This window comes from Diplodia corticola (genome assembly GCF_001883845.1).
Source record: "Diplodia corticola strain CBS 112549 chromosome Unknown scaffold17, whole genome shotgun sequence".
Taxonomy (NCBI): Eukaryota; Fungi; Ascomycota; class Dothideomycetes; order Botryosphaeriales; family Botryosphaeriaceae; genus Diplodia; species Diplodia corticola.
In genome coordinates, this window is record NW_017971496.1 from 330024 (window position 1) to 353745 (window position 23722).

Below are 23722 nucleotides of genomic sequence, written 5' to 3' on the forward strand. Positions count from 1 at the left end.
CAGGGAGTTACTACGCTCCTGAACACCGAGACGATCGGCGGCGGAGAAGTGCGGAGCGCAGTGAACACCGCGAGAAGGCGCGTTCTCGCTGGTTGGACCGAGATGACTCATCTCGAAGTCAGAGGGCACACTCTGATTTACATGACCGCGAACGAGGAGTTCCAAAGTGTGATAAAAGGACAGGTGTCCCTTCATGTTCGAGACTACAGAAGCGATCATCTGAGGAATGATCGCCATTATCACGACCGCGGAAGAAGTCCCGGGCGTGAATGGAGAGCCCGGAGCTCAGAACGCTCAAGGCGTGGCTCGAGGAGTCCCAAGCGTGAGTATATGGCAGAAGACCCTCGTTGGCGTGATTGCACCTACGAAAGACCTGCAAGTCCGACTCGTACGCAGTCAAAGTACACTGTAAGGTCGAGACCCAAGGGATCATCACCTCGCCGCAGTAGAGCAGGAGGCCGTGTGCCTGAGAGAAGTTGAGCCAGTATCAGAAAAGCGTGCCAGCAGTCATCTTGGGCAAGATTCAGTGTCCAGGCTGAAGCGCCCAGCCCCGTTGAAGGTTGAGCAACCTCGCATGGCAAAGTGGAAACGTTTCAGGTCTCCAGTACAAGCTGACGTGGTCGCTGCGACTTTGGTGAGCAAGGTCGTTGAAGAGAACACGGGTCCTGCTATTAGTCCTATGCGCAGGTCACCATCGCACTTGGACAATCTTCGTCCCGTCTCTCCCGAGAGGCCCCAAGAGCTGCAGTCCAAAGCCACGCCGAGCTCATCTCGAAGTTGACGCGAATGGAGTCGGATGCGCAGTCCACCATAGGGACCTCCATGTCCGGGGCTGGCTTGAATAGCAACTTGAACAGCACGCTGGCACAGCCTCGGCTTGATTTGTTTGGAGAAAGCACGTTTCTTACTCTAGTAGACACCAGTATCTCGGGAGATGAGACTGGCGTTGTGGGGGAGGGTGGGCACATGGCTTGTCCATACACACCTGTACTTGAAAATTTTGGACCTCTCAGGCATAAATGGAGTCCTTCGGCATGCATCGAGTCGTCGAGTCGTCCAGACGCGGAATGTGCAGAATTTGAACAGATTGAAGCGGGCCCAGAGAGTCTTCTCCAAGCAAGTGGCTGCTCTTGAGAACTGTGTTGTCATCGAAGATCTGAGAGATAGTGTCGTCTTTGTCTACGATGTCAACGGTGATCATTGGGTGTGAGTGGAATTTCGAGGCCGCGAAACAGCGCATCAAGGTCTACAATTCCATGACATGAGAAACCTGGATAAAGACCATCGGTATTGTATGACCAAGAGCTGTTGGCACTGGCACGCATGATAAGCCGGGTCCCCTTCATCAAGTTTAGTGAGAGCTGCGACTGGATGCTCGAAAATGTCGCTGCACCACAGCAAGAGGGTGGGTATGACTGCGGCGTATTCACTGTTGGTGCCATCCGCCGAAGACTTCAAGACCATGAAGTGACCACCTTTGGTAGTGGCGCTCTTCGGGGCAAGGAGTTCCGTAGCGGATTTGTCGCCAAGCTCCATGAGTCTGTTGGGGAGCGCATTCGTGTTGCTCAAACAAGCAGGACAGCACGCGGACCTCGTTGACGAAGATGGCCCTTGGTACTACCGTCAGTGGATCTGTGATGTCATTCAACGATTTACTACAGGTGAAGAACATGGAACCGTCATTAGACTATCGAAGCATTGAGGCCTGACCCCAGTAATGATGGATGATTGTAGTTCGCGTCCCAAGCCTACGAAGAAGCAGGGACACTGAATATTTTGTAGCCTTAGTATCGTATTTCACTTGAAGATCATTCTTTTTATTGTGCGATTCGCCTTGCGTGGATCTCCGAAGAGGAGACAGCTGATACCCTCTGTGATAATCCTTCACGTTCTTCCTTTCCTTATCCGGCAACGGTACGTGGCTCCGATGACCAAAATTTGCGCCGAAGAGTGGCTGGTCACGAGCCATCGATTAACTCCTAACGTTCAAAACTAAGCAGGAAACCTCATACAGAACCGAGTGGTATATCGTCTTTTGTCCCAAACGCCGCTCCCATGCAAGCATGTCGTTATTGCTCATTGCCACTTAGTCTGCTCTGCGCTTTTTGTTCGCGCTCTGCGATCTAGCCGTGCCGTTCGTCGCGCTCTTCTTGTCATCTCCGCTACCATCTTGGCCATTCATCCACTCCTTGCCGGCCCCAGGGCTCTTCCGGCGGTATTGACCGGCTCCGATCATGATCTCCTCATCTTCGCTGTCGCTCCCGCCGAGGTCCAGCACGATGGGCATCTGAAATTCTGCTGGTTCGAATTCTGCTTTGCCGGGCTCTATCGTGAGGACATCCACGTCCTCGTCCTCCAGGTCGAGACGGCGCTTGTGAAGCTCTTCGAGAGGTTGGATATCGAACTCGTCCTCTCGCTCAACGTATTCGACGTTCTCTTCCACTTCCACAAAGTCTGGTGCCAGGGCGGACCATCGCTGCGGTGTGAGAATGGACCACAAATAGATTCTGCCAGACTCGATGCCGCCAGCTGCTACGAGCGGGCGATGAGGGTGCCATTCTGTGACTGCAATCTCTTCCCTTGCCTCCAAAATCTTTGTCAAACTTCCCTGGCCTCTTTCCCAGACGTAGATATCATGGTTCATATATGTCGAGGCTGTAACATACTCGCCAGTGGAGCTGAAGCAGACGTGATTCCATGACAGACGATTAACGACATCCTGGAACTTGTGTTCGGTCGTGAGCGCCATGCTGTCGAAGTCGAGCTTGGGGTCAGTCAAATCAGGTAGCTGCAGCGTGCGAATAATCCTGTCACTACAGTTGACAACCATGTCCCGTCCAGAGGCACTCAACCGAATGAAGATGACGAGGTTATTGGACAACCGCATAGAGTAGCGAATGTCGCATGTCTTCGCGTCGATGACATTGAGCCATCCCTTATTGGTCCCCGATAATACGTAGTCTCCGGTAGGCGTAAACACCGTCACAGTCGTTGTCTGTTTGGCATCCTGGGCCGTCTGCTTTTCGGTCGCGTTGTCTCGTTCAACTTGAGATCGGCGAGGGGCAGAGGGGAGGACATGCTTTTTCGGAATGTCGTCGGCCATGTCCACCAGTACGGGTTGGTCCTCAAACAGAGCAGCTACGAACATCAGACTGCGCTGGGTTAGACAGATACAAAGCGCGCATACTACACGACATCTGTGGACTCACTGGTTCCGCGGATGGAGCTCGGCGATGAACACCGGAGCCCCAAACCTGACAGTCCGTACCCGCCTGCCATCCTTCAGATCCCACAACACACATCTCCAGTCTTGTGAAGCGCTGAGCAGATAGCGATCGTTGGCGGACCAGCTCAACGATTGCACTTGGCGCGTGTGGCCGGTCAGCTTGCGCGCGACGCCGTTCGTCTCGAGGTCGAAGATGACAACACATCCGTCTGCCTTGAAGAGTGTAAGTCTAGGCCTTGGTGGCGGTGTCCGGGAAGGGTTACCCGTCCAGAGGCGAGGTAGTCACCACGGTGATTGAATCGCATGCATGTCGAATGACCGCTATCTGGGTAGGGTAATCGCGGTGTCAGTACATTGATCACCGAGAGCACTCCCAGGGAAAATCGCGCGCTATCTGTGTAGCGGCGTAGTAGGAGCCGTGCGACGTACGGAGTCTGCCAGCTGGAGCTTCGGGGGTATCCTGGGCCAGGACAGCCGGGTCGATCAGTGGAAGATTCATGGAGACGACGGCGGTGCGCAGACAACGCGCATGGTTGTGCGGCGAGGGCGGGCGACGAGAGCGAGCGGCGAGAGCTGCGCGATGAGCGGCGCGACGTCTGGATATGCGCGTTATGATTCGCGCGGGACGACGGTCGGCGAGTCGGCTCCTGCAACGGATCAGCCTAGCGCGGGTGCGGCTCCAGATCACGTGATAGTTGTGGCGAGCCAGGCGGCAGGCGGCGCTCGGACCCGCCGACCCGCTGTCTTTGAGCGAACTTCCAACCTGGAGCGCGAGCCAGGAGGGCTTCACTTCGACATCACCACACCCACCACCCGCATCCCAACTTCTTCATCGCTGAGCGCCTTGTCGACGGCCCCGCCCCGCCCGCTGTCGACTTCGCTACGCCACCCACGCTCATTTCGCGCCCGGATCGCGTCGCCCACGCCGTCCCGGTCGCATCAGGCCCGCAGGCCTTTCACGTTCGCCGCCGTGCGGCCAGCGCGTCCAGCGCCCCGGTTTCCATTTGCCAAGTCCCGGGCCCATTGTCCGTCGCGCCAACGCACAAAGAGGACATCCTCGAGTCCGCACGACGATCGTAAAGTGAGGAGGAAGGCCGAGGCTGCTGTCGGACCCGCCGCTGTGAGCTTGCCGTCACCCAGCGCAGCCGTCTCCACCGCGCCTGTCGTCACAACGCGCTCCCTGCCCAGGACCGTCGTGACCCAATACCTCCAACATGGCGAACCTTCACTTCGCGGCGTCTAGCGCGCCGCTGAAGAGCATTCAAGAAATCCAGTTCGGTCTGCTGGATCCGGCGGAGATCCAAGAGATGAGTGTTGCTCACATCATCTATCCGGAGACCATGGTGCGTCACGTCAACTCCGATCCGTAGTGAATTCCATTCTGATGTCTTTGTAGGACGAGGCGAAGCAGCGTCCCCGTGAAGGTGGTTTGAACGACCCCAAGCTTGGCTCCATTGATCGGGCGTATTCGTGTGCCACCTGCGGTGAAAACATGCAGGAGTGTCCAGGTCACTTTGGACACATCGAGCTGCATACGCCCGTCTTTCACGTTGGTAAGGTTTCTCACAGTACGCACGTCGACACGTCGCTGACGCGTCATAGGCTTCATCAACAAGATCAAGAAGCTGCTTGAGTGCGTGTGCCACAACTGTGGCAAGATCTTAGCAGATGAAGTTAGTCATCCCTGGCGGATGACGGTCTTTGTTGAATCGCTCTTACTGACGCCTGCTCCAGTCTGAGCAACATTTCAAAGATGCCTTGCGGTTACGAGACCCGAAGAACCGCTTCGAAGCGATATGGAAGGTCTGCAAGCCCAAGACCCTCTGTCAGATGGACCAACCGTCGGAGGAGTACGACGGTGCTCAGAAGAACAAGAAGCCCCAGATTCAGCATGGCGGATGCGGAAACCGCCAACCTGAGATTCGCAAGGACGGTCTGAAGTTGATGGGAACCTGGAAGCCCCAGAAGGGTGAAGATGAAGAGGAAGCTCGCCAGCCGGAGAAGCGCGTGATCAAGCCTCAGGATGTGCTGAACATCTTCAAGCTGATCACCGACGAGGCGCTCGTGACTCTTGGCCTGAACATCAACTTTGCCAGGCCTGAGTGGATGATAATTACCATGTTGCCCGTTCCGCCTCCGCCGGTCAGGCCTTCCATTTCCGTAGATGGAACTGGACAGGGAATGCGTGGAGAGGATGATTTGACCTATAAGCTGGCTGATATCATCCGCTCCAACGGAAGCATCAAGCGCTGTCACTCGGAGGGTGCTGCGCAGCACGTCATCGACGATTTTGAGGTGCTTCTCCAATGGCACGTAGCAACCTACATGGACAACGACCTCGCCGGTCAGCCGCAAGCGCAACAGAAGTCAGGCAGAGCCTTGAAGACCATTCGTGGTCGTCTAAAGGGTAAGGATGGTCGTCTTCGTGGCAACTTGATGGGAAAGCGTGTCGACTTCTCCGCGCGTACCGTCATTACCGGTGATCCCAACCTGGATCTGGACGAAGTCGGTGTACCGCGATCCATCGCTAGGACCCTGACTTATCCTGAGACTGTTACGCCATACAACATTGCAAAGCTTCATGAACTGGTCAAGAACGGCCCGAATGAGCACCCTGGTGCGAAGTACATCATCCGCGATGACGGCACGCGCATCGATCTTCGTCATCACAAGCGCGCCGGAGAGATCCAGCTTGCGTATGGCTGGAAGGTTGAGCGTCATGTCGTCACCGGAGATTTCATTATTTTCAACCGCCAGCCCTCTCTACACAAGGAGTCTATGATGGGTCACCGCGTCCGTGTCATGCCCTACTCGACTTTCCGCTTGAACTTGTCGGTCACTTCTCCATACAACGCCGATTTCGACGGTGACGAGATGAACTTGCACGTTCCGCAGACTGAAGAGAGTCGTGCAGAAGTCATGCAGCTCTGCATGGTGCCGCTCAACATTGTGTCACCTCAGCGCAACGGTCCGCTCATGGGTATCGTGCAGGACACGCTCTGCGGTGTCTACAAGCTTTGCAATCGTGATATCTTCCTCACCAAGGAGCAGGTTATGAACGTACTTCTCTGGGTGCCGGATTGGGATGGCGTGATTCCTCAACCAGCGATCTTGAAGCCCCGTCCTCGTTGGACTGGAAAGCAGATCATCAGTCTTGCCATTCCGGACATCAACCTGGTCAAACCTGGCAAGACGCACGCGCCAATTGATGACAGCGGAGTTGTTATCATTGGTGGCGAGCTCATCTACGGGCTCTTCAACAAGAAGATTGTTGGTGCCAGCAGTGGTGGTATTATCCACACAGTCTTCAACGAGAAGGGCTGGGAAGCAACCGTGGGCTTCTTCAACGGCACTCAGCGTATTGTCAACTACTGGCTGCTGCACACCGGGTTCTCTATCGGCATCGGCGACACCATTCCTGACGCTGTCACCACGGGGAAGATCGAAGAGGCCATCAACAAGCAGAAGGAGTTCGTCTCAGAAATCACAGAGGAAGCAACGCAGGACAAACTCGACCCGCTTCCTGGTATGACCAAGAGAGAAACCTTCGAGAGTAGGGTCTCGGTCTGCCTGAACAAGGCCCGTGACGATGCAGGTGCTGTTACCGAAAAAAGTGTAGCCAAATGCAATAACGCCATTGCCATGGCTGCCTCTGGTTCCAAGGGTTCTACCATCAACATTTCCCAGATGACGGCGCTTGTCGGTCAGCAGTCCGTCGAGGGTAAGCGTATCCCGTTTGGCTTCAAGTACCGGACTCTGCCGCACTTTACGAAGGACGACTACTCCCCCGCAGCCAGAGGCTTCGTTCAGAACTCGTACCTACGTGGTCTTACCCCCTCTGAATTCTTTTTCCACGCCATGGCTGGTCGCGAGGGTCTCATCGATACCGCCGTGAAGACCGCCGAGACTGGTTATATCCAGCGCCGTTTAGTCAAGGCTCTTGAAGATGTCATGGCCAAGTACGACGGAACCGTCCGCAACTCCCTCGGTGACATCGTCCAATTCATCTACGGTGAAGATGGTCTTGATGGTGTCTATATTGAGAAGCAGGGCTGCGACTTCGTCAACTGCTCCGATGCGCAGTTCAAACGCAAGTTTTACGTCAATGTCATGGACCCGTCAACTTCGCTCTCGAGCGACATTCTGGAGCAGGCTGATGCCATCGCCGGTGATATCGAGGTGCAACGCCTGTTTGATGAGGAGTTCGCTCAGCTGGAGGAAGACAGGAAATATGTCCGCAACATCACGAATGATGCGGACGACCAGCGCCAGATCCCGCTGAACATCCAGCGTATCATCGAAACGGCGAAGAGCAAATTCCGCATCAAGGACGGTTCCCGGAGTGACCTGCACCCTGCCGACGTCATTCCTAAGGTTACGGAGGTCCTGAACAGACTCATTGTCGTACGTGGAGACGACCCGTTGTCGAGCGAGGCTCAGGAGAACGCCACCTTCCTCTTCAAGGCTCAACTGCGCTCGAGGTTGTCTTTCAAGCGTCTTGTTCGCGAACACTCTCTGAACAAGCTCGCGTTCGAGAACGTTCTCGGTGATCTCGAGAACCGCTTCAACCGAGCGATCGTCAGTCCCGGAGAAATGGTTGGTGTGCTTGCTGCACAGTCCATTGGTGAGCCCGCAACGCAGATGACTCTGAACACCTTCCATTTCGCTGGTGTGTCTTCGAAGAACGTTACCCTTGGTGTCCCACGTCTGAAGGAAATTCTCAACGTTGCCAAGCAAATCAAGACTCCTTCCATGAAGGTGTACACGCAAACTCCCTTGGAGGCTTCGGAAGCGGAGAAGAGGCAGCAAGCCAAGCTCCTTCGCAGCCGTATTGAGCACACGACGCTACGCTCCGTCACCGAGTGCGTCGAGCTCTACTATGACCCCGACATCCAGTCGACTGTGATCGAGGCCGATTCTGACCTGGTCGAGTCCTACTTCATCATTCCCGATGATACTGCGGAGGATATCGACTCACAGTCCAAGTGGCTCCTGCGTGTCGTGCTCAACCGTGGCAAACTTCTCGACAAGGGCCTGACGGTTCCTCAGGTCGCCAGCAGGATCAAGGAGGAATATCACAAGAACTTGGCCGTCATTTTCAGTGACAACAACGCTGAAGAGCTGGTCATCCGTATCCGCCTCATCAAGCACGATGTGAAGGAGGACGACGAAGAGAATGATGAGAAGCTGCTTGCCATGCTTGAGCAGAAACTGCTCGACGAATTGACCCTTCGTGGTGTCGAGGACATTGAGCGTGCCTTCATCAACAGCGGCCAGACGCAGGTGATCAGAGATGACGGCACCCTCTACATGGCGAAGACCAACGACTGCACGGAATGGTTCCTCGACACCACTGGTACTGCTCTGTCTGCGGTCCTTACGGTTGAGGGAGTCGATGCCAATCGGACGTACTCGAACAACTTCTTCGAGATTTTCTCCGTCTTCGGTATCGAGGCCACGCGTACAGCTCTTCTGAAGGAGTTCACCCAGGTGCTGGCGTTCGACGGTTCATACGTCAATCATCGTCACTTGGCGCTCCTGGTCGACGTCATGACGGCTCGTGGCCATATCATGGCTGTCACTCGCCACGGTATCAACCGTGCGGATACTGGTGCGCTCATGCGTTGTTCTTTCGAAGAGACGGTCGAAATTCTGCTGGATGCGGCGGCGTGCGGTGAACTGGATGACTGCCGCGGTGTTTCGGAGAACATCATGTTGGGTCAACTGGCACCTGCTGGTACCGGCGAGATGGACATCATGGTGGACAAGAACATGCTCAACACGTGTGCGTCGGACAATGCTCGCTATGGACTCATGCCTGGTCTGGCTGCTGCTCCTGGGTACATTGCCGATGGTGCGGCTACGCCCTACGACATCGGCTCCCCGTCGCACGAGGGCGCGTTCGCGGGTCCGGACTACGGCGCATCGTTCTCGCCGATGGTGCAGGCTGGTGGCGACGACAGCGGTGGCCTTACCTCGTATGGCTCTTTCAGTGACGGCGGCATGAGTCCGTACGCCCGCAGCCCTGGGTATGCGCCCACCAGCCCCTTCAGCGGACAGAGTCCTACCTCTCCCGGCTACTCGCCCACGTCGCCTGGTTACTCTCCCACGTCGCCAGGCCTCAATCTCACAAGCCCACGGTTCGGTGGCACGTCGCCAGCCTTCTCGCCCACTTCGCCGGGCTACTCTCCCACATCGCCCGGCTACTCGCCGACGTCGCCAGCGTTCAACAGCCTGTCGCCCACGTCGCCCAACTACTCGCCAACGTCACCCTCTTACTCGCCCACGTCGCCGTCGTCGCCCACATCGCCGGCTTATTCGCCGACATCTCCGAGCTATAGCCCGACGTCGCCGGCTCACGCAACGTCACCCAAGTATAGCCCGACGTCTCCGGCATACAGCCCGACTTCGCCGATGTATTCGCCTACGAGCCCGCAGTTCGGCAGCGGGAGCGACAGACGGTCGCCGACGTCGCCTGCCATGGGGTATTCGCCGACCAGCCCGGTGTACAGCCCGACCAGTCCTGCTGGCGACCAATACTCGCCGACGTCACCGAGGTTCTCTCCTACGTCTCCGGGTGCGGGGCAGTACTCGGCCACGACGCCGAAGTATTCGCCTACGTCCCCGAAGTACTCTCCTACGTAAGTTGTATAGTCGGGTGGATGGGTCGACGCACGCTAACATGTCATGTAGTTCGCCGCGTCAGGACTAAGGTCGGTGAGCGAAAGCATTCAGTGCGTTTGCAGGTGTTCCCTTGACTGGGCCCATATCGGCACGTGCGTTTGTGTACCAATATTATCATGCAACAAAAAGAAACACGAGGCCCCGATGACGGAAAGCGTGGGCACGGCTTTTCCGGTGCGGTTGGGGGGTTTCGCCCTTTATCAAGGCTACAAAAGACCCGTCTTAATTTGCGTATGCGATGGTGTTGGTGGGTTCTACGGACTGGGTTCTTTTTTTTTCTTCCTCTTTTCATGTGCATGCAATTCGGCGTTGCCCAAAAACAGATTGAGAGGGGGCCTCTTTGGGAACCTTTGGGCAGGCGGTTTCGTTTTATTCCCTTCTCTCTCCTTTCTTTTTTTCTCTGTCTAACAAGACTTTGCCCGCGCGAATGGAGACCAAGGAATTTGCATTGGCGGGGCGAAGGCACAAACAAACGAAACGCGGGCTGGACGGCTGGGTGATGACAGGGATGACGGGTTTCTACATGTGAAATGGAGGGGAGGGGTTGATTTCTTGCTTTTCAGTCTTTCATCCACTCGGCCCAATGGCTTAGAAAAAGCGTAAGATTAGGTGGTAGGAAAGACGAAAAAACTAGCCGCAGATACCCTTCGTACTTGGTCCCTTTCGCAAGGATCGACTGGAACGAGGCAGGGCTGGGATTAAGTACGAAAAATATGATGAAAATGACTTTGTGGTCGCCAAAAAAAAATTTGGGTTGTTGAAAGATGCGGGAAATGTGAGTCTGTCACTGTCTGTCTGCGCGCGACCCTTGGGCGGCTGAGTCAAAGGAAATTTTGGCGCGGGCCGGCGGCCGGCGCAGACGATCGACGAACCCAACAACGCAAACGGTTTGCAAACATCAAGCAGCCCTGCCACTGCCCGGCACCCCGAGCACATCCCCGTCGGCTCTGCTACGCCGCCATGGCGAATTCCAAGTACGCGCACCAAGATTCTCTCCCTCTCCAGCCCTCTGTGTGTGTCCGAAGTAGTCGGGATGTAGAATGAGGTAGCGTAGCTGATTCGAACCCCGTCGAGGGCAGCAGATACGAATACGTAAAGAGCTTCGAGCGGTGCCAGCCCGACATTCTTCTGCCCAACACGTGGATTGTCATCCGTATCGATGGGAGGGGCTTTCATAAGTGAGTGTGCTGCTTTTCCCCTCTACCTTTCTTTTTTCTTCTTTTTTTCTCCCGCTTGGTTTTGCGGAGAGGGCGAGCGGCTGGCTGACGTTGGGGAGGGAAAAGGTTGACGGCGAAATATGGCTTCGAGAAGCCGAATGACCGCCGCGCGCTCGAATTGATGAACGCGGCTGCCGTTGGTGTGTTCAAGGAGCTGCCGGACTTGGTGCTGGGGTATGGCATTAGTGATGAGTACAGGTACGTGTGTAGCTGGAGTAGAAAAGCCGCGGCAACGTAAAAACTAACGTCTACCGCGCGCACAGCTTCATCTTCCACAAGGACTGCAACCTTTTCGAGAGACGGGCAGCGTGAGTCATTCACACACACACACACCCTCGTCCGCCCACCGCGCAGAAAAGAGAGAGATGGAAATAGAATGCGCGCTTCCTGACATGCGGAACAGCAAGCTCATCACCACCGTCGCCACGACCTTCACCTCGCACTACATCCACCTGTGGCCGACCTACTTCGCCGGCAAGCCGCCGCTCACGCCGCCCATGCCCAGCTTCGACGGTCGCGCCGTCATGTACCCCAGCGTGCGGAACCTGCGCGATTACATGAGCTGGCGGCAGGTTGACTGTGCGTGCCTCGTCCTTGATTTGCTTTCCCCCCCCCCCAACATCATCCATCCGTCCATCCGTTCCATCTATCCGTTTTGTTTTCTTGAACTTCCAGCTCTCTCTCTCTCTCTCACCACCACCACCTTATTCCTCATCCCTGCTAGTAGTGGTAGTGATGGTCGACGGATGTCACTGACCAAAAGAAAAACATAAACGCTACCAGGCCACATCAACAACCTCTACAACACGACCTTCTGGACGCTCATCCAGCGCGGCGGCCTGGACGCCGCCGCCGCCGAGCAGCGCCTCAGCGGCACCGTCGCCGCCGACAAGAACGAGATCCTGTTCAAGGACTTCGGCATCAACTACAACAACGAGGACGACCTGTTCAAGAAGGGCAGCGTCGTCTTCCGCGCTTACGAACTCGTCGACGTTGTTCCGACGACGACAGAGAAGCAGAAGGATGGGGGGGAGGCCCGCGTGGATGAGGAGGATGATGATGCGGCGGTGGTGGTGCTGAGCAAGACGGCGGCGGAGAAGGAGAGGAAACGACGCGCTAAGGCGACGGTGGCGGTTGAGCATGTTGATGTTATTAGGGATGATTTTTGGCTGAGGAGGCCGTGGATCTTGAGTGGGAGGGCGGGGAAGTTGAAGGAGTGAAGTGGGAGGGTGGGAGTGTGAGATCATGTGTAGTTTCCTTTTGGGGTAAGGATATCGCTGGAGGTGGGGACTACGGAAAGGAGAAGTCAGGTGTCAGTAGAAGTGGGGGTCAAGTTTACTGGAAGTATATTGTTTGGTTTGGTTATCTACGTGTCCCCGCTGCCCTGTTGCTCCGACCCTACCGCATGTTCGAAAAGACAGAGAAAAGGGCATGTAGTCTTTCGGGCGAGAGATTGCCGAGCCAGCTAGTGATGAAATCGATTTCCTGTTTTCCTCGAATCCCTCAGATTCCGGGCTGACGGGCGCGGAGAGAGAGAGAGAGAGAAAGAGGTGTTCTGCGAATTGCTGTGCTTTGCGCGCCGCAGTGAGCGAGGATTCCATGGGAGCAATCGGTTGTGGAAGCACCATCGTCAAGGTAGTTAAGATTTGCTGGGAGGTTGTCGCATTGGGGGGAAAAGGTGTGATGGTGGGACGCGCCGGCCAGTACCAGAAGCATTGCGCTGGTGCCGCTGAAGTATCGGCAGGTCGAGGCGGCCCTTTGTGGAAATTCTAACCCCTTTTGCCCTTGCTTTTAGTACAATCCGGCACCATCCTGTGATACTGAACGGGTACTGACCTATTCAAAGGATCTCTCGATCTGGACCAAAACAGCTGTCACAACTATCATGACAAACAAGAAGGAGCCACAGTGTCTGACTAAGTAAGTCTGAGCTCTTCGCCGCTGCTCTCATGGCGGCCGGTGGTGTCTGGGTGGAACGCTGCTGCCATGCGGTCGACATCAGCGTTAGTAATGTTGTCGGCTGGTGGCCGACGCGATATCGCCTTACCCATCTTTTTTTCTTGCTTGTTCTCCTTACGCCTTCTCTAAGGGCGTTCGGTGCTAGCCTTTGAGGTTAGCGGTAGGTTTATCTCGGGCTTTGTCGCTTGCTCGAGATCACGTAGCGAGGCAGCGATGGCTCTGTGCCTCTTCTAATGCTCTTAGTTAGAGCGGTTGCACGGGTCGCACTCGTGCGTCTTGCTCGGCCAGAACAAGTTCTGGTGGTATTTAGAGCATGGCTTATATAACACGCCACTAAGACAGATGTTTAGTAGCGTATGCGTGTGCGATTCGGGTACGGCGCACACCGGGCAATGGTGGTCCAGCCCCAGCGCGTTATCGGTGGAGAGCCACTCCTTGAACGCGTTCAGACGTACCTTGAGACTAGTATATACTGGGTCAATTCAACCTATGTCGAGGCCATTGCTTGAATCATAACAGCGCGGCAGTGCTGTTACCCCAAGAGAGGTGTGTGTTGATGGATCAGTGAGGGTTTCGGTGGCGGTCGGTCATATGAATGTCCCTTCTTCAGTGAACGTTCACTGTGGACCGAATGAAGAAATGAAACCTGTTGACTGATGGCATGAGCGTGATCTTACTCTTTATATCAACACAAGTCTTACTGAAGCAGTTTTACGAGCCAACAGCACATATGCATTAGTGTATGCACGTGGCATTGTCTGTATGAAAAGCACGCAAGTTTATGGATTGCTCTCAAAGGCTTTCTCCCATGAAAACCAAAAGATAGTATCAACAATCAAGTGTCGGACTGATTGGCGTTGCTTGTCGCATGCCAGATTTCTGGGTGTGTCTTGAACACACTCGGAGAAACGCAGCTAATCTTAGCCGCAGGACAATAGCACAAACACCATTAAACACTTCCCATCTTTCTTCCATTGCCGAGCCCTCCAGAACCACCCCACTCCCCAGCACAATTTTCGCTGCATCAATAGACTCCCGCCCACCCCGGTCCGGACATTCCGTGTCCAACGCGATCATACCTTGACCGCGACAACGTCTTCAGGATATCCCACGCCATACTCCTATCCGCCGCCATCCACCAACTGATCAGCAAACCAAGTACACAGAGGGGAGACGACGAACGAACGAGCAAACAAACAAACCCACCCATCCACCCCTCCACGCGCCAAAACCAAACTCAAACTCAAGGAACCGCCTACCTACCACGCCGTTTGCTCTGTCACCCCACCTCCACCCCCTTCCTGTCCCTCCCCCACTCCCTCCCTCCCATCCCTCTCCTCATCCCGCTTCCTCTTCCTCCCCCGCCCAGTCCCACCATCAACACTCCCACCCTCCTCATCCTCCCTCCGAGTCCTCACCGCCTGCGCCGTTGCGCAAACCGCGCAGTCTTCGTTCGCAAAACTCAACGCGACGATGCGCGCGCGCGGACAGGCAGAGGGTGGACCGGGCTGCGACGTCGTGTCGCGGGGAAGCGAGCATTTGCGCGTGAGGACCTGGCAGGCGCAGCCGCAGGCGTAGAGCGTGTCGTGGTAGTGGCACATTTGTGGTTTGTGGCTGTGGCTGTGGCTGTGGCTGTGGTTGTGTGTTTCTTTTTTCGGGGACGTTTCTGGATGTTGCTCTATGTAGGTAGGCAAATGGGTTTTTGCTTTGTGTTGGTGGTGGTGGTGGTGGTGGGTGGGGAGGTAGATAGGGGGGGGTTGGCTTTGTGTGTGCGGAGCGTTTGGGGGAGGGGAGGGGAGGGCCGGAGTGAGCGCTGCGCTGGTGTGATGTAGCATGCTTGCTGCGGGCTGGCAATTGTTGCTCGTTGGTGTTGGCAGTCATGGGAGAGCGTGTAGCTGCGTGGCGTGGGTTTGTATGAGGGAAAACGCAGATTGTAAGTACTTTTTGTTTGTGCTGTCTGGTGCATCTTATACGTCAATCACAAGAAAGAGCAAGACCCATTCGTATGCCACGTAAAACGATCCGTTGTTTGAGAAGAAGCGCTGATGTGGAGAGCTAGAGTATTATCTGCGTGACTCGGACAAAGTTCACGCCTGGCTGGATGCTGAAGTGACAGTGACAATAAAAGTTCCAAACAGTCCGAAGAGTTTGCTTTCAAGACGTGCGATAAGCAACATACTCCTGCTCATACACATGTAAACCTGGCTACCTACTAGTAAAAGAAACCTACGAATTTTCACTCGCTTAGTACTTCGATTTTAAAAGGAAGAGGCTCGTTACGTCTACAACGACAAGAAGTTGACTTTCTCTCCATCATAACATAACTATTTCATGTGAATAAAAGAAATAGCCCTAGTAAAAAGCGGCAGCCGAAGTGCTAGAGAGAAAACAAAAAGACATGTGAGGATGATGCGATTCGAACGCATAACCTTCAGGAATCTCCAGTGGTATCTGGAATCTGACGCGCTACCGTTGCGCCACACCCCCAATGTTGATATTTGGAATTGACTTACCATGTTTATGAACAATAGAATAAACTCTGTCGGCGAGCTGTGCCGGCTATCCCTTAGCCACTCCCGCCGCTACTCAAGGGCCCAGTGAATCAGCAGTAGTAATGATAACCTACGACTTTAAATCTTGGGATTTCATATAAAGGGTCTGTACGCTAGGCATCGTAAGTCCTGTTTCTGCAAAACTGCTACAAATAATAATCCGTCTTTGCTCTTATGAGGAACCCAGCATGATGCATGACGATGCTATCTAACAGATGAAAGCAACCACATGCAATTGATAGGCCAGGAGTCGTAAACTGGCACATTGAATGATAGCTTGAATGACCTACTATAAGAGGTAGCAGTGTCGTTGTACAGCCAGCTGACGGCGCAGTCCCAGCTCGTATGGGCGTATGATTGGTACCACGTGGTGCACCGGCTGGTGCGGCTGGTGTCGCCCCGATACAAGGAGCTGATCAACGTGGATGTGAAATTCGATGGCCTCGTGCTGCACCAGGTACGCAACGGCATGGGTTCGCGTTGGAAGATGGTGGTGGTGGGACGACCAGGCGAGGGTGGAAGCATTTTTATTTGAATTCCGGAACCGTTGCCGCTGAAGGTTTGGAGGGCGGAGAGGGAGGGAGGGCGTGGTGGATGGGGTGGAGGTTTTGTAGAGAAGTATCTCGGTCTATCTTGCGACCTATAGTCAGCTTTACGTGATTTAGAAGGTGAAATACTTCAAACATATACTGTTAAAAAAAATCGGTCCCTGACTTAGCTCTCAACGTCAACCCTAACCGAACAAAAATACCACGCTGAAGTCTAATAGCTTCAAATGACGACGCGAACATAAAGAGTGGAAGACTGAAGACTCGATTGCTCGCTCGCTGTCTATGCTGACTTGCTCGCTCACTGGTTCGCAGCAGGAAAAAAATACTGAAAAGAAAGCCATAAACCAAATGAACGCCCTGATGCTTGACCTCAATTTCCCTTGATATTCAATTCCCATCCTTTGAGAAATCCCGAAATCCCGCTTTTTTTATAGTCTCAAGTGGTCTATGTACCGATGCAGAGCAATGAGATGACAGAGTTCATCCCAAAAGATCAAGCCCCACTCACGCCCAATCCCTCAGCACCTTCATCTCTCTCATCCCCCTCGCGCTCACTCGCGATACTTTCGTTGATGCTCGGCGCCTTTTCGCTACTCTTCTTCTTCCTACGCAAGCTGCTCCAACTAAGCCCACTGCTCCGGTCCGCCTTCTTCTCTTCCTTGCTTCTCTCGCGCCCGTCGCCTCCGCCAATGTACGGGCTACTAGACGCACTGTTGGCGAAGCTCGACACAAAGCCGGGCGTCGGCGGCTCTGTGCCAGCAGCGCTATCGTCGTCATGCTCGTCGTTGTTGTGGTCTCTGTCCACGCGGGGCGAGCGGGAGAAGAAGCTGCTAGCCGAAGACCCCTTGTCCTTGCTGCTGCCGCCGCTGATGCTGCCGAAACCCGGGAGCTGGAACTTGGACGAGCTGCCCTTGCGCGAGAGCTTGCTCATCCAGGACTCCTTGCCCACAGACGTGCCCGCCAGACTTTCCGACGTGTTGCGCGACTCGGACCGGTCGAGCGAGGCGCGCGGGCTCCACGAAGCCGAGAGTGAAAGCGATGCCGTCTCGGCGTTGGACGTGACGGTGCTGGCGCGGCCGTCGCGCGACTTGCGCATCGAAATCGGCGAGACGTCGAGGTTGGCCAGCACGTCGCTGGGCGACTCGGGCGGCTCGACCGTGGGCACGGTGGATGAGACGGACGTGGCGAAGTCTGTTGCTGCAGTGGCCGATGGTCTGGCTTCCTCGGCGGTGGCGTCGAAACTCTCGGACTTTGGAATCGAATTCTTGTCCGCGGAACGATCCCACAGGCCCTTGAACACGGGCGCAGCAGGGTTCAGCTTCCCGCTCGGAGGCGTCGCTGGTGCTGGTTGCGGTTGCTGTTGCGGTTGCGATGGAGGACGAGTGCCAATAGGCGCTTGAGATCGCATTACCGGCCCGTAGTCATAATTATCCTCCACGATATCTTCATAACCCAAACCAGTCGAAGAGTTACCGTACTGGATGGAGGGACGCCGGGACGGATGACGCGAATAGCCGCTCATTGCGTTATAACCGAGCTCTACGGTAGTGTTCAACGGGCTCGACCGCTGTGCAGGTGGCTCGGCTGGCCCCCATCCGAAACGTTGGGAGCTCTCTGTCGAGGGTCGTGGGAGCTGATTTACATCGCCAAAAGATTTGGTCGAATTAGGCCTTGGAGATGGTGGGCGTTCCATGCCAAAAGCCGCGGGCCAAGACGACTCATCCTCCTTACCAGGAAACAGCTTGAATCCGCGTTTTCTTGTCTGCACATGGCTGGGGCTGACTGTGCTCGGGCCTGTAGAGCTCCGGAAAGGCTTGGCCATGGAATCCATCCAGCTACTACCGCCGGAATGGCTCCCACGCCGCCTCTGCGTTCCAATAGGATCCAGCTCTGCCGGATCTTGGCGAGGCATCGAGTGACTTTGGCTAGGCTTCAACGATCCTAATGCCGGTCCTTCATCAGAGAGCGTCTTACCTCTTTGACGGCTGAACAGCTGACCGAACCTGCTTTGCAGCATCGAACCCCCGACGTGTCGGGCAGACCCAGAAAGCGACTTCACTGAGAGTGCGTCGGCTTCCTTGCCGGAGTCCTGAGACGGGTATCCGATGGGAAGTTGATTCGAACTAGCTCGTGGGCTCGCAAAAAGGCTAGGAGATCGACTTTGAGCAGACGCCGGGGAGCTGGGGCTCCTGTTCGCTGTTTCTCGGGCTTGGTGTGCGCCCAGACCCGGAATAGCAAGAGCATCGGGACCTCTGCCAAATGATCCCGAAGAATGTCTGTCTTCGTCGAGATCAGGCCTGAAGTCAGATTCTCCCTCATCGGCAGATCGGTCAGTTTCACCGGCAAACAGGTCCGACGGAAGAAGTGCACCAGCATTCGGGCTCATAGGCGCGCCACCGGTGAGCATTTCGATTTCGGCAGGTGAAAAGCTACTTTCGCGATTCGATATAGGGACTGCGCCGTTGGCATAGTTGAAAAATGGCGAAGAGGACATGACCGATGGCGAGATGTTCGAAATGCTGTTATTGTTATATGGTGCGGTGGTGACGGAGAAGCTGGGAGCGGCAGAGAAGCTGTCTTGTCCAACGCTGCCAGCGTGGGGTCTGCGCCTCTGGCTGGCCCTTCGGGATGGAGCTGCATCCAGGATTGGAGGCTGTCTAAAGACCTGAGGTTGATTTGCAGCTCTTTGTGAGAGTATGTGCAGCTGGCTCTGCGCCTCGTTGTATGCTCTCTCCGCAGCTTGAAGAGTGGCCCATGCAGTTTGATAGCGTTGCTGCAACCCTCTGATACGATCACTCCATTGGCGCTCTTCCTCGGCCCACTGCGCTCTGAGCTCGGCATCAATGTCGCCCTCTCCTCCCTCGTATTTCTTGCGTTCCTCCTCAAGAATTCTGTTTTGAATACCGGTTTCCCGCACGGAATCCTCGAGGGCTTTGATGACCCCTAGCTCCTCGGAGTGCTTGTCCCGGAGCTCTTGAGCCTTCTGTTCAGAGCTCTGTTGATACTCGACCTGTTTCTGTCCAAAGCGCTCGATCTCCCCGGCCATCTCGTCCATCTCAGCCCTGAAACGCTGAACGTCATCCTGCATTTTCTTTCTTTCGCTCAGCTTCTTGTCGAGAGATTTTTCCTCGGCCGTCTTCTTGGCCTGGGCGCGCTGGTTTTCTTTTTCAAGATTAACAACCTCTTTCCTCAGCTCAGAGCTGGCGGCCGTCTTGCGGGCGAGTTCGTCCTTGAGCTCATTGTGCTTTGCGCTGAAAACGTCCTTCTGGTCCTTGAAACCCTTTTCCTCCTCATCAATGGCCTTGCGAGTGACGGCGATATCCGAGCGTAGCTTGTCTCCCTCCGCCTGCAGCTGGGCCTCGGTTTCTCCGGATTTCGTGTCGTCGGCCGAGTCGTCAGCTTGCTGGTACGCGCTTGTGTTCGGGGAATTCCGTCGGCCGGTGGTGGCCCTCCTTGGATGCGATGTGCTGTTGCTCTGCGAACGAACCATGTCCGAAGGCGTTGGAAGCGGCGAGGTTGGCTCGAGAAATCCCTTGCAAGGGGTGATCTTGGGCTCCACCCACCACTTCTCGTCGTGTTCATGCTCGTCATCGTTGGCGATTTCCACGGCGCGGTTGTATGCGGCGAAGTCGAAGAAGTCGTCGGAGGAAGGCGGCTTCGTGCGGAAGCGGAGAGGCTCGCTCTGGGTGTGGAAATTGTGGTGGTTGATGGCGATTACGCGGAGGGTGTAGGCGGTGCCCGGCTTGAGGTTTGCGACGTTCACGGAGGTATCCTTGGGCCCAACCTCTTCAACTACTTTGCCGGTCAGCACGCACGGGCAGCCGTCGGGGGGCGAAGTAGCGCACCGAAAACACCATTGATCTTGATCTGGTATGCCTGGATGCTGCTGCGGGGCTCGGCGGGCTCCCAGTGGAAAACGGCGCCGTCGGCCTTGATGCCTGCGAGGGAGACCTGGGGTGCTGCGGGGACGTCGAGGCCGAGGAGCTTGATGAGGTCGTCCTCCTTGATCACCATGACCAGCCATGCGCGGTAGACAAGCCTAAGTCAGGTCAGCGGAATTGCAGGTGCGGGAGGAGCACGCGACAGGCGCACCAGAGCAGCGCGGCGCAGGTGGCCAGCGCCGTGAGCGATGGGGCGGAGGCGAGAGCTTCCAGCGGCTCCATGCCGGCGGCGCGGGCGGGAAAGTGGGTGATGAGCTCTGGCGAAGGCATTTGACCGGCCTCCTCGCGGATGTGGGCGCGCCTGAGAGCAGGCAGGTGTCTGTCGTGGAAAAGCGACAGGGCGGAGGTGGTGTTTCTTTGCGCTGCGCTAGAGCTAGGCGTCCCTCTGCGGCCGGCGCTTTCGCGGGTGCGTGCCGGGCCTGGCAGACTGACAGACGGCGCCACTCCTGCCATGCCATTGTTCGATCCCGTCCCCCACACCGCAGGTAAGGCTCAGAGCACCGGCTGGTGCATCGGCCGCCTCCTCTGCACGCCTCTTTGCGCCCGCGGCACATGCTCCCACCGTCCCGTGCAACATTCCAGCCCCGCGTGCCCGCGCCGCAGCAGCTGTCGCCGCGCCTGGCTGCGTCCGCGCTCTGCCGCGGCTGTACCAAGAAGACGCTCGTGACGCGCTCGGCACCACCATCGCATTCTGAGACCATATGTCAGACTCCTCCTCCTAAGCCGGTGCCCGCGCTCCTGTCCTCTCCACCCCACTGCCCCTCCCGTCTTGCGCTCCCCAGCCTCAGGCCACCGCTTGCTCCGTCCTGCAGCCCGACCGCTTTCTATTTGCTGCGCGCTCCGCGCGGGCCCAACAAGCGCTGCTGTTGAGCGACACGCCCCGGCGCCGTCACTACATAAAACCCACGGACCCCCCGCGCTCGACTCCTGCCCCTTCTCTTGGAGCGCGCCGAGGTCAGCCAACATGCAGTACGTCCGCGGCCTGTCCAGCTCCGTGTCCAAGACCTGGAACTCCATCAACCCTGCCACTCTCAGCGGCGCGATCGACGTCATTGTCGTCGAGCACGCCGATGGCTCTTTGGCCTGTTCGCCCTTCCACGTCCGCTTCGGCAAGTTTTCGCTCCTGCGCCCTTACGAGAAGAAGGTCGAGTTCTGCGTAAATGGCACGAAACAGCCATATTCCATGAAGTTGGGCGAGGGCGGCGAGGCCTTCTTCGTCTTCGAGACCACGGACAGCATTCCCGCGTCCATGCAAACCTCGCCCCTGGTGTCGCCCGCCCAGAGTCCAGAGTCCAAGGCAGACCCGGCCTCCGCAGACCAACTTTCAGAGCCGCCGCCTCTAAGTCTAGCCATCGACGCGCAAAATGACCGCCCGGGCGAGTTCAGGGCGAGGGCCAAGAGCGATCTCGGTGAGCGCCCACGGCTTCCCCGTTACCCCAACCAGCTAACATGACCAAGGCGACAATCCCATCTCACCGCTGGCCGAGAATGCCTCTATGGACTTTCCTAGCATCAGCATGGATCACCCTCCAGCGACCCTTGATCGCGGCATCAGCGACGACATTCTTCCCTCCACCAGAGCCGCTCTTTCCAAGGCCTTCACCGACAACGACATTCCGACCATTACCACTCAAAACGAGCCGGAGCCGGGACACCTTCAGCACCGGTCCACCAGTCCGCCCCCCGTTTCTCGTAGTGATGCTGTGGCACGCGCAATGACTTTGTCGAAGAAGCTGTGGACTTCCAACGTCCCCTCGCAGGTGACAGAAGAGGGCGATTTGATGCTGGACATGACGGGCTACAAGAGCAACGAGGAAGACGCTCTGCGGGCGGAGGTTGTGGCGCGTAAGATTTTGTCGGAGGAGCTCGAGGGGAACTACGACATTGGCGCGTTGATCGGCGCTGACGAAAAGGGCAACCTCTGGATCTACAGTAGCGAGGAGGCAAAGGACGCTGCAGCGCGCAAGCTTGCAATCCAAGGCTTGCAGCCTCAAGCCATGAGGTCGTCGGATGCCATCAGCGACCCTGGCTATCACAGCGATGACTCGCCTAGCGACGCCGAGACTGAGGTCGGAACACAGTCACACCGCATGCGCCGCGACTCGGACAGCGGCGTCGGCCTTCTCACGCCGCCAAAAAGCCCCCATCAAGCGTCTGCTGAGGGTACTCGGAGCTTTGCCAAGACCCTACGGCTCACGGACGAGCAACTCAAGTCCCTCGACCTGAAGCCTGGAGAGAACTCCATGTCGTTTACAGTGAACCGGGCTACTTGCTCGGCTTTCATCTACTATTGGCGGCACGACGTTCCAATCGTCATCTCTGACATCGACGGGACAATCACAAAGTATGTTTCTGTGAGACTTTGACGTGACGTCAGACGCTGACATGTGAATAGGTCAGATGCATTGGGTCATGTGTTGAACATGATTGGTCGCGATTGGACCCATCTCGGGGTCGCAAAGCTCTATACCGACATCGCCACGAACGGATACAATTTGCTGTATCTGACTTCGCGGTCGGTCGGGCAGGCGGACACCACCCGAGCCTACCTCAATGGCGTCGTCCAAGAGGGCTACAAACTACCCAGAGGGCCTGTCATCATGAGCCCGGACCGAACAATGGCTGCCCTTCGCCGAGAAATATATCTGCGTAAGCCAGAGGTCTTCAAGATGGCTTGTCTGCGCGACATCATGAACCTGTTCATGAAGCCAGTGGGCCAGACGCCGTTCTACGCCGGTTTCGGCAACCGGTTCACCGACGCCCTCAGCTACCGCTCTGTCAACATTCCGTCGACGCGCATCTTTACGATCAACTCGAACGCCGAGGTGTCGATTGACCTGTTGTCTCTCAACAAATACAAGACCGGCTACCAAAGCATGCGCGAGATCGTTGACCACTATTTCCCGCCTGTTGGCTTGTTGGTTCAGAACGGAGGCGAGGAGTTCACCGACTTCAACTACTGGCGTGAGCGGCCCCTCGATCTCGATGAGTTCTCAGCCAGCGAGAGCAGCGAGAGCTCAAGCAGCGAAGACGGGGATGAGGACCGGAGGAGCTTGCATAGCGAGGACGAGGCGGAGATGGAAGGGGAACTAGGCGACAGCTACCTATCACGGGGCTCCATTGACGAGACTGGCCAGATGGAGGACTCGATGATGGAGGAGTCGATCATGGCCAGCTCCATGGCCGAGAGCGTCGAGGGCGACGGCGCGGAGGTCGAAGAAGGGGAATACGAAGATGAGGATGAGGGAGAGGAATACGAAGAGGAGGACGAGATAGACGAAGAGGAGGCACAAGAACTGGACAGGCAGCTCGATGCGCTTGATCTTGACTCGGACTCGGCTCCGTCCCCGAGCATAGCGAAGGCTCAACCTTTCGCACCCAGTTCGCCGGCGCTTTCGGAAAAGACCATGGAGCCCGGCTCTCCTCGGAGGTAGATGACCGCATTGACGGCGTTGTTTCTTTCCACTCATAGTTTGATTTCGGGACATTAGTAGGTGCATAAGAGATGGCGCAGGAACGGCATTGGTGTCTTTCGGTTTTGTCTGAAGGAGACGCTAAGCATTGCGAAGGCGCTTGTCATTCCGGAGTTGCT

General features: G+C 56.2%; 5 protein-coding genes across 5 annotated transcripts; 3 read left to right on the forward strand and 2 right to left on the reverse strand.

The window, feature by feature from the left end:
* Positions 1–2086: 2086 nt before the first annotated feature.
* Positions 2087–3725, reverse strand: BKCO1_17000106 (set1 complex component swd1; the record flags this gene model as incomplete). Its single annotated transcript, XM_020271567.1, has 4 exons — positions 2087–3152; positions 3210–3439; positions 3490–3551; positions 3656–3725. 4 exons carry the CDS (start codon positions 3723–3725, stop codon positions 2087–2089), a joined length of 1428 nt encoding a protein of 475 aa, XP_020131630.1.
* A 715-nt stretch (positions 3726–4440) lies between these two features.
* BKCO1_17000107 (dna-directed rna polymerase ii subunit rpb1) lies at positions 4441–9938 on the forward strand (the record flags this gene model as incomplete). The annotated part of the gene is made up of 5 exons (XM_020271568.1): positions 4441–4569; positions 4623–4779; positions 4829–4899; positions 4961–9867; positions 9920–9938. 5 exons carry the CDS (start codon positions 4441–4443, stop codon positions 9936–9938), a joined length of 5283 nt encoding a protein of 1760 aa, XP_020131629.1.
* Positions 9939–10870: 932 nt separating this feature from the next.
* On the forward strand, positions 10871–12347 carry BKCO1_17000108 (trna guanylyltransferase; the record flags this gene model as incomplete). Its single annotated transcript, XM_020271569.1, has 6 exons — positions 10871–10923; positions 10990–11088; positions 11194–11325; positions 11391–11435; positions 11531–11706; positions 11911–12347. The coding sequence occupies 6 exons, from the start codon at positions 10871–10873 to the stop codon at positions 12345–12347; spliced, it is 942 nt and encodes a 313-aa protein (XP_020131626.1).
* A 4335-nt stretch (positions 12348–16682) lies between these two features.
* On the reverse strand, positions 16683–20400 carry BKCO1_17000109 (fibronectin type iii domain protein; the record flags this gene model as incomplete). The annotated part of the gene is made up of 3 exons (XM_020271570.1): positions 16683–19981; positions 20035–20228; positions 20282–20400. The coding sequence occupies 3 exons, from the start codon at positions 20398–20400 to the stop codon at positions 16683–16685; spliced, it is 3612 nt and encodes a 1203-aa protein (XP_020131625.1).
* Positions 20401–21094: 694 nt separating this feature from the next.
* Positions 21095–23564, forward strand: BKCO1_17000110 (nuclear elongation and deformation protein 1; the record flags this gene model as incomplete). Its single annotated transcript, XM_020271572.1, has 3 exons — positions 21095–21539; positions 21589–22474; positions 22526–23564. The coding sequence occupies 3 exons, from the start codon at positions 21095–21097 to the stop codon at positions 23562–23564; spliced, it is 2370 nt and encodes a 789-aa protein (XP_020131727.1).
* Between the last annotated feature and the right edge of the window lie 158 nt (positions 23565–23722).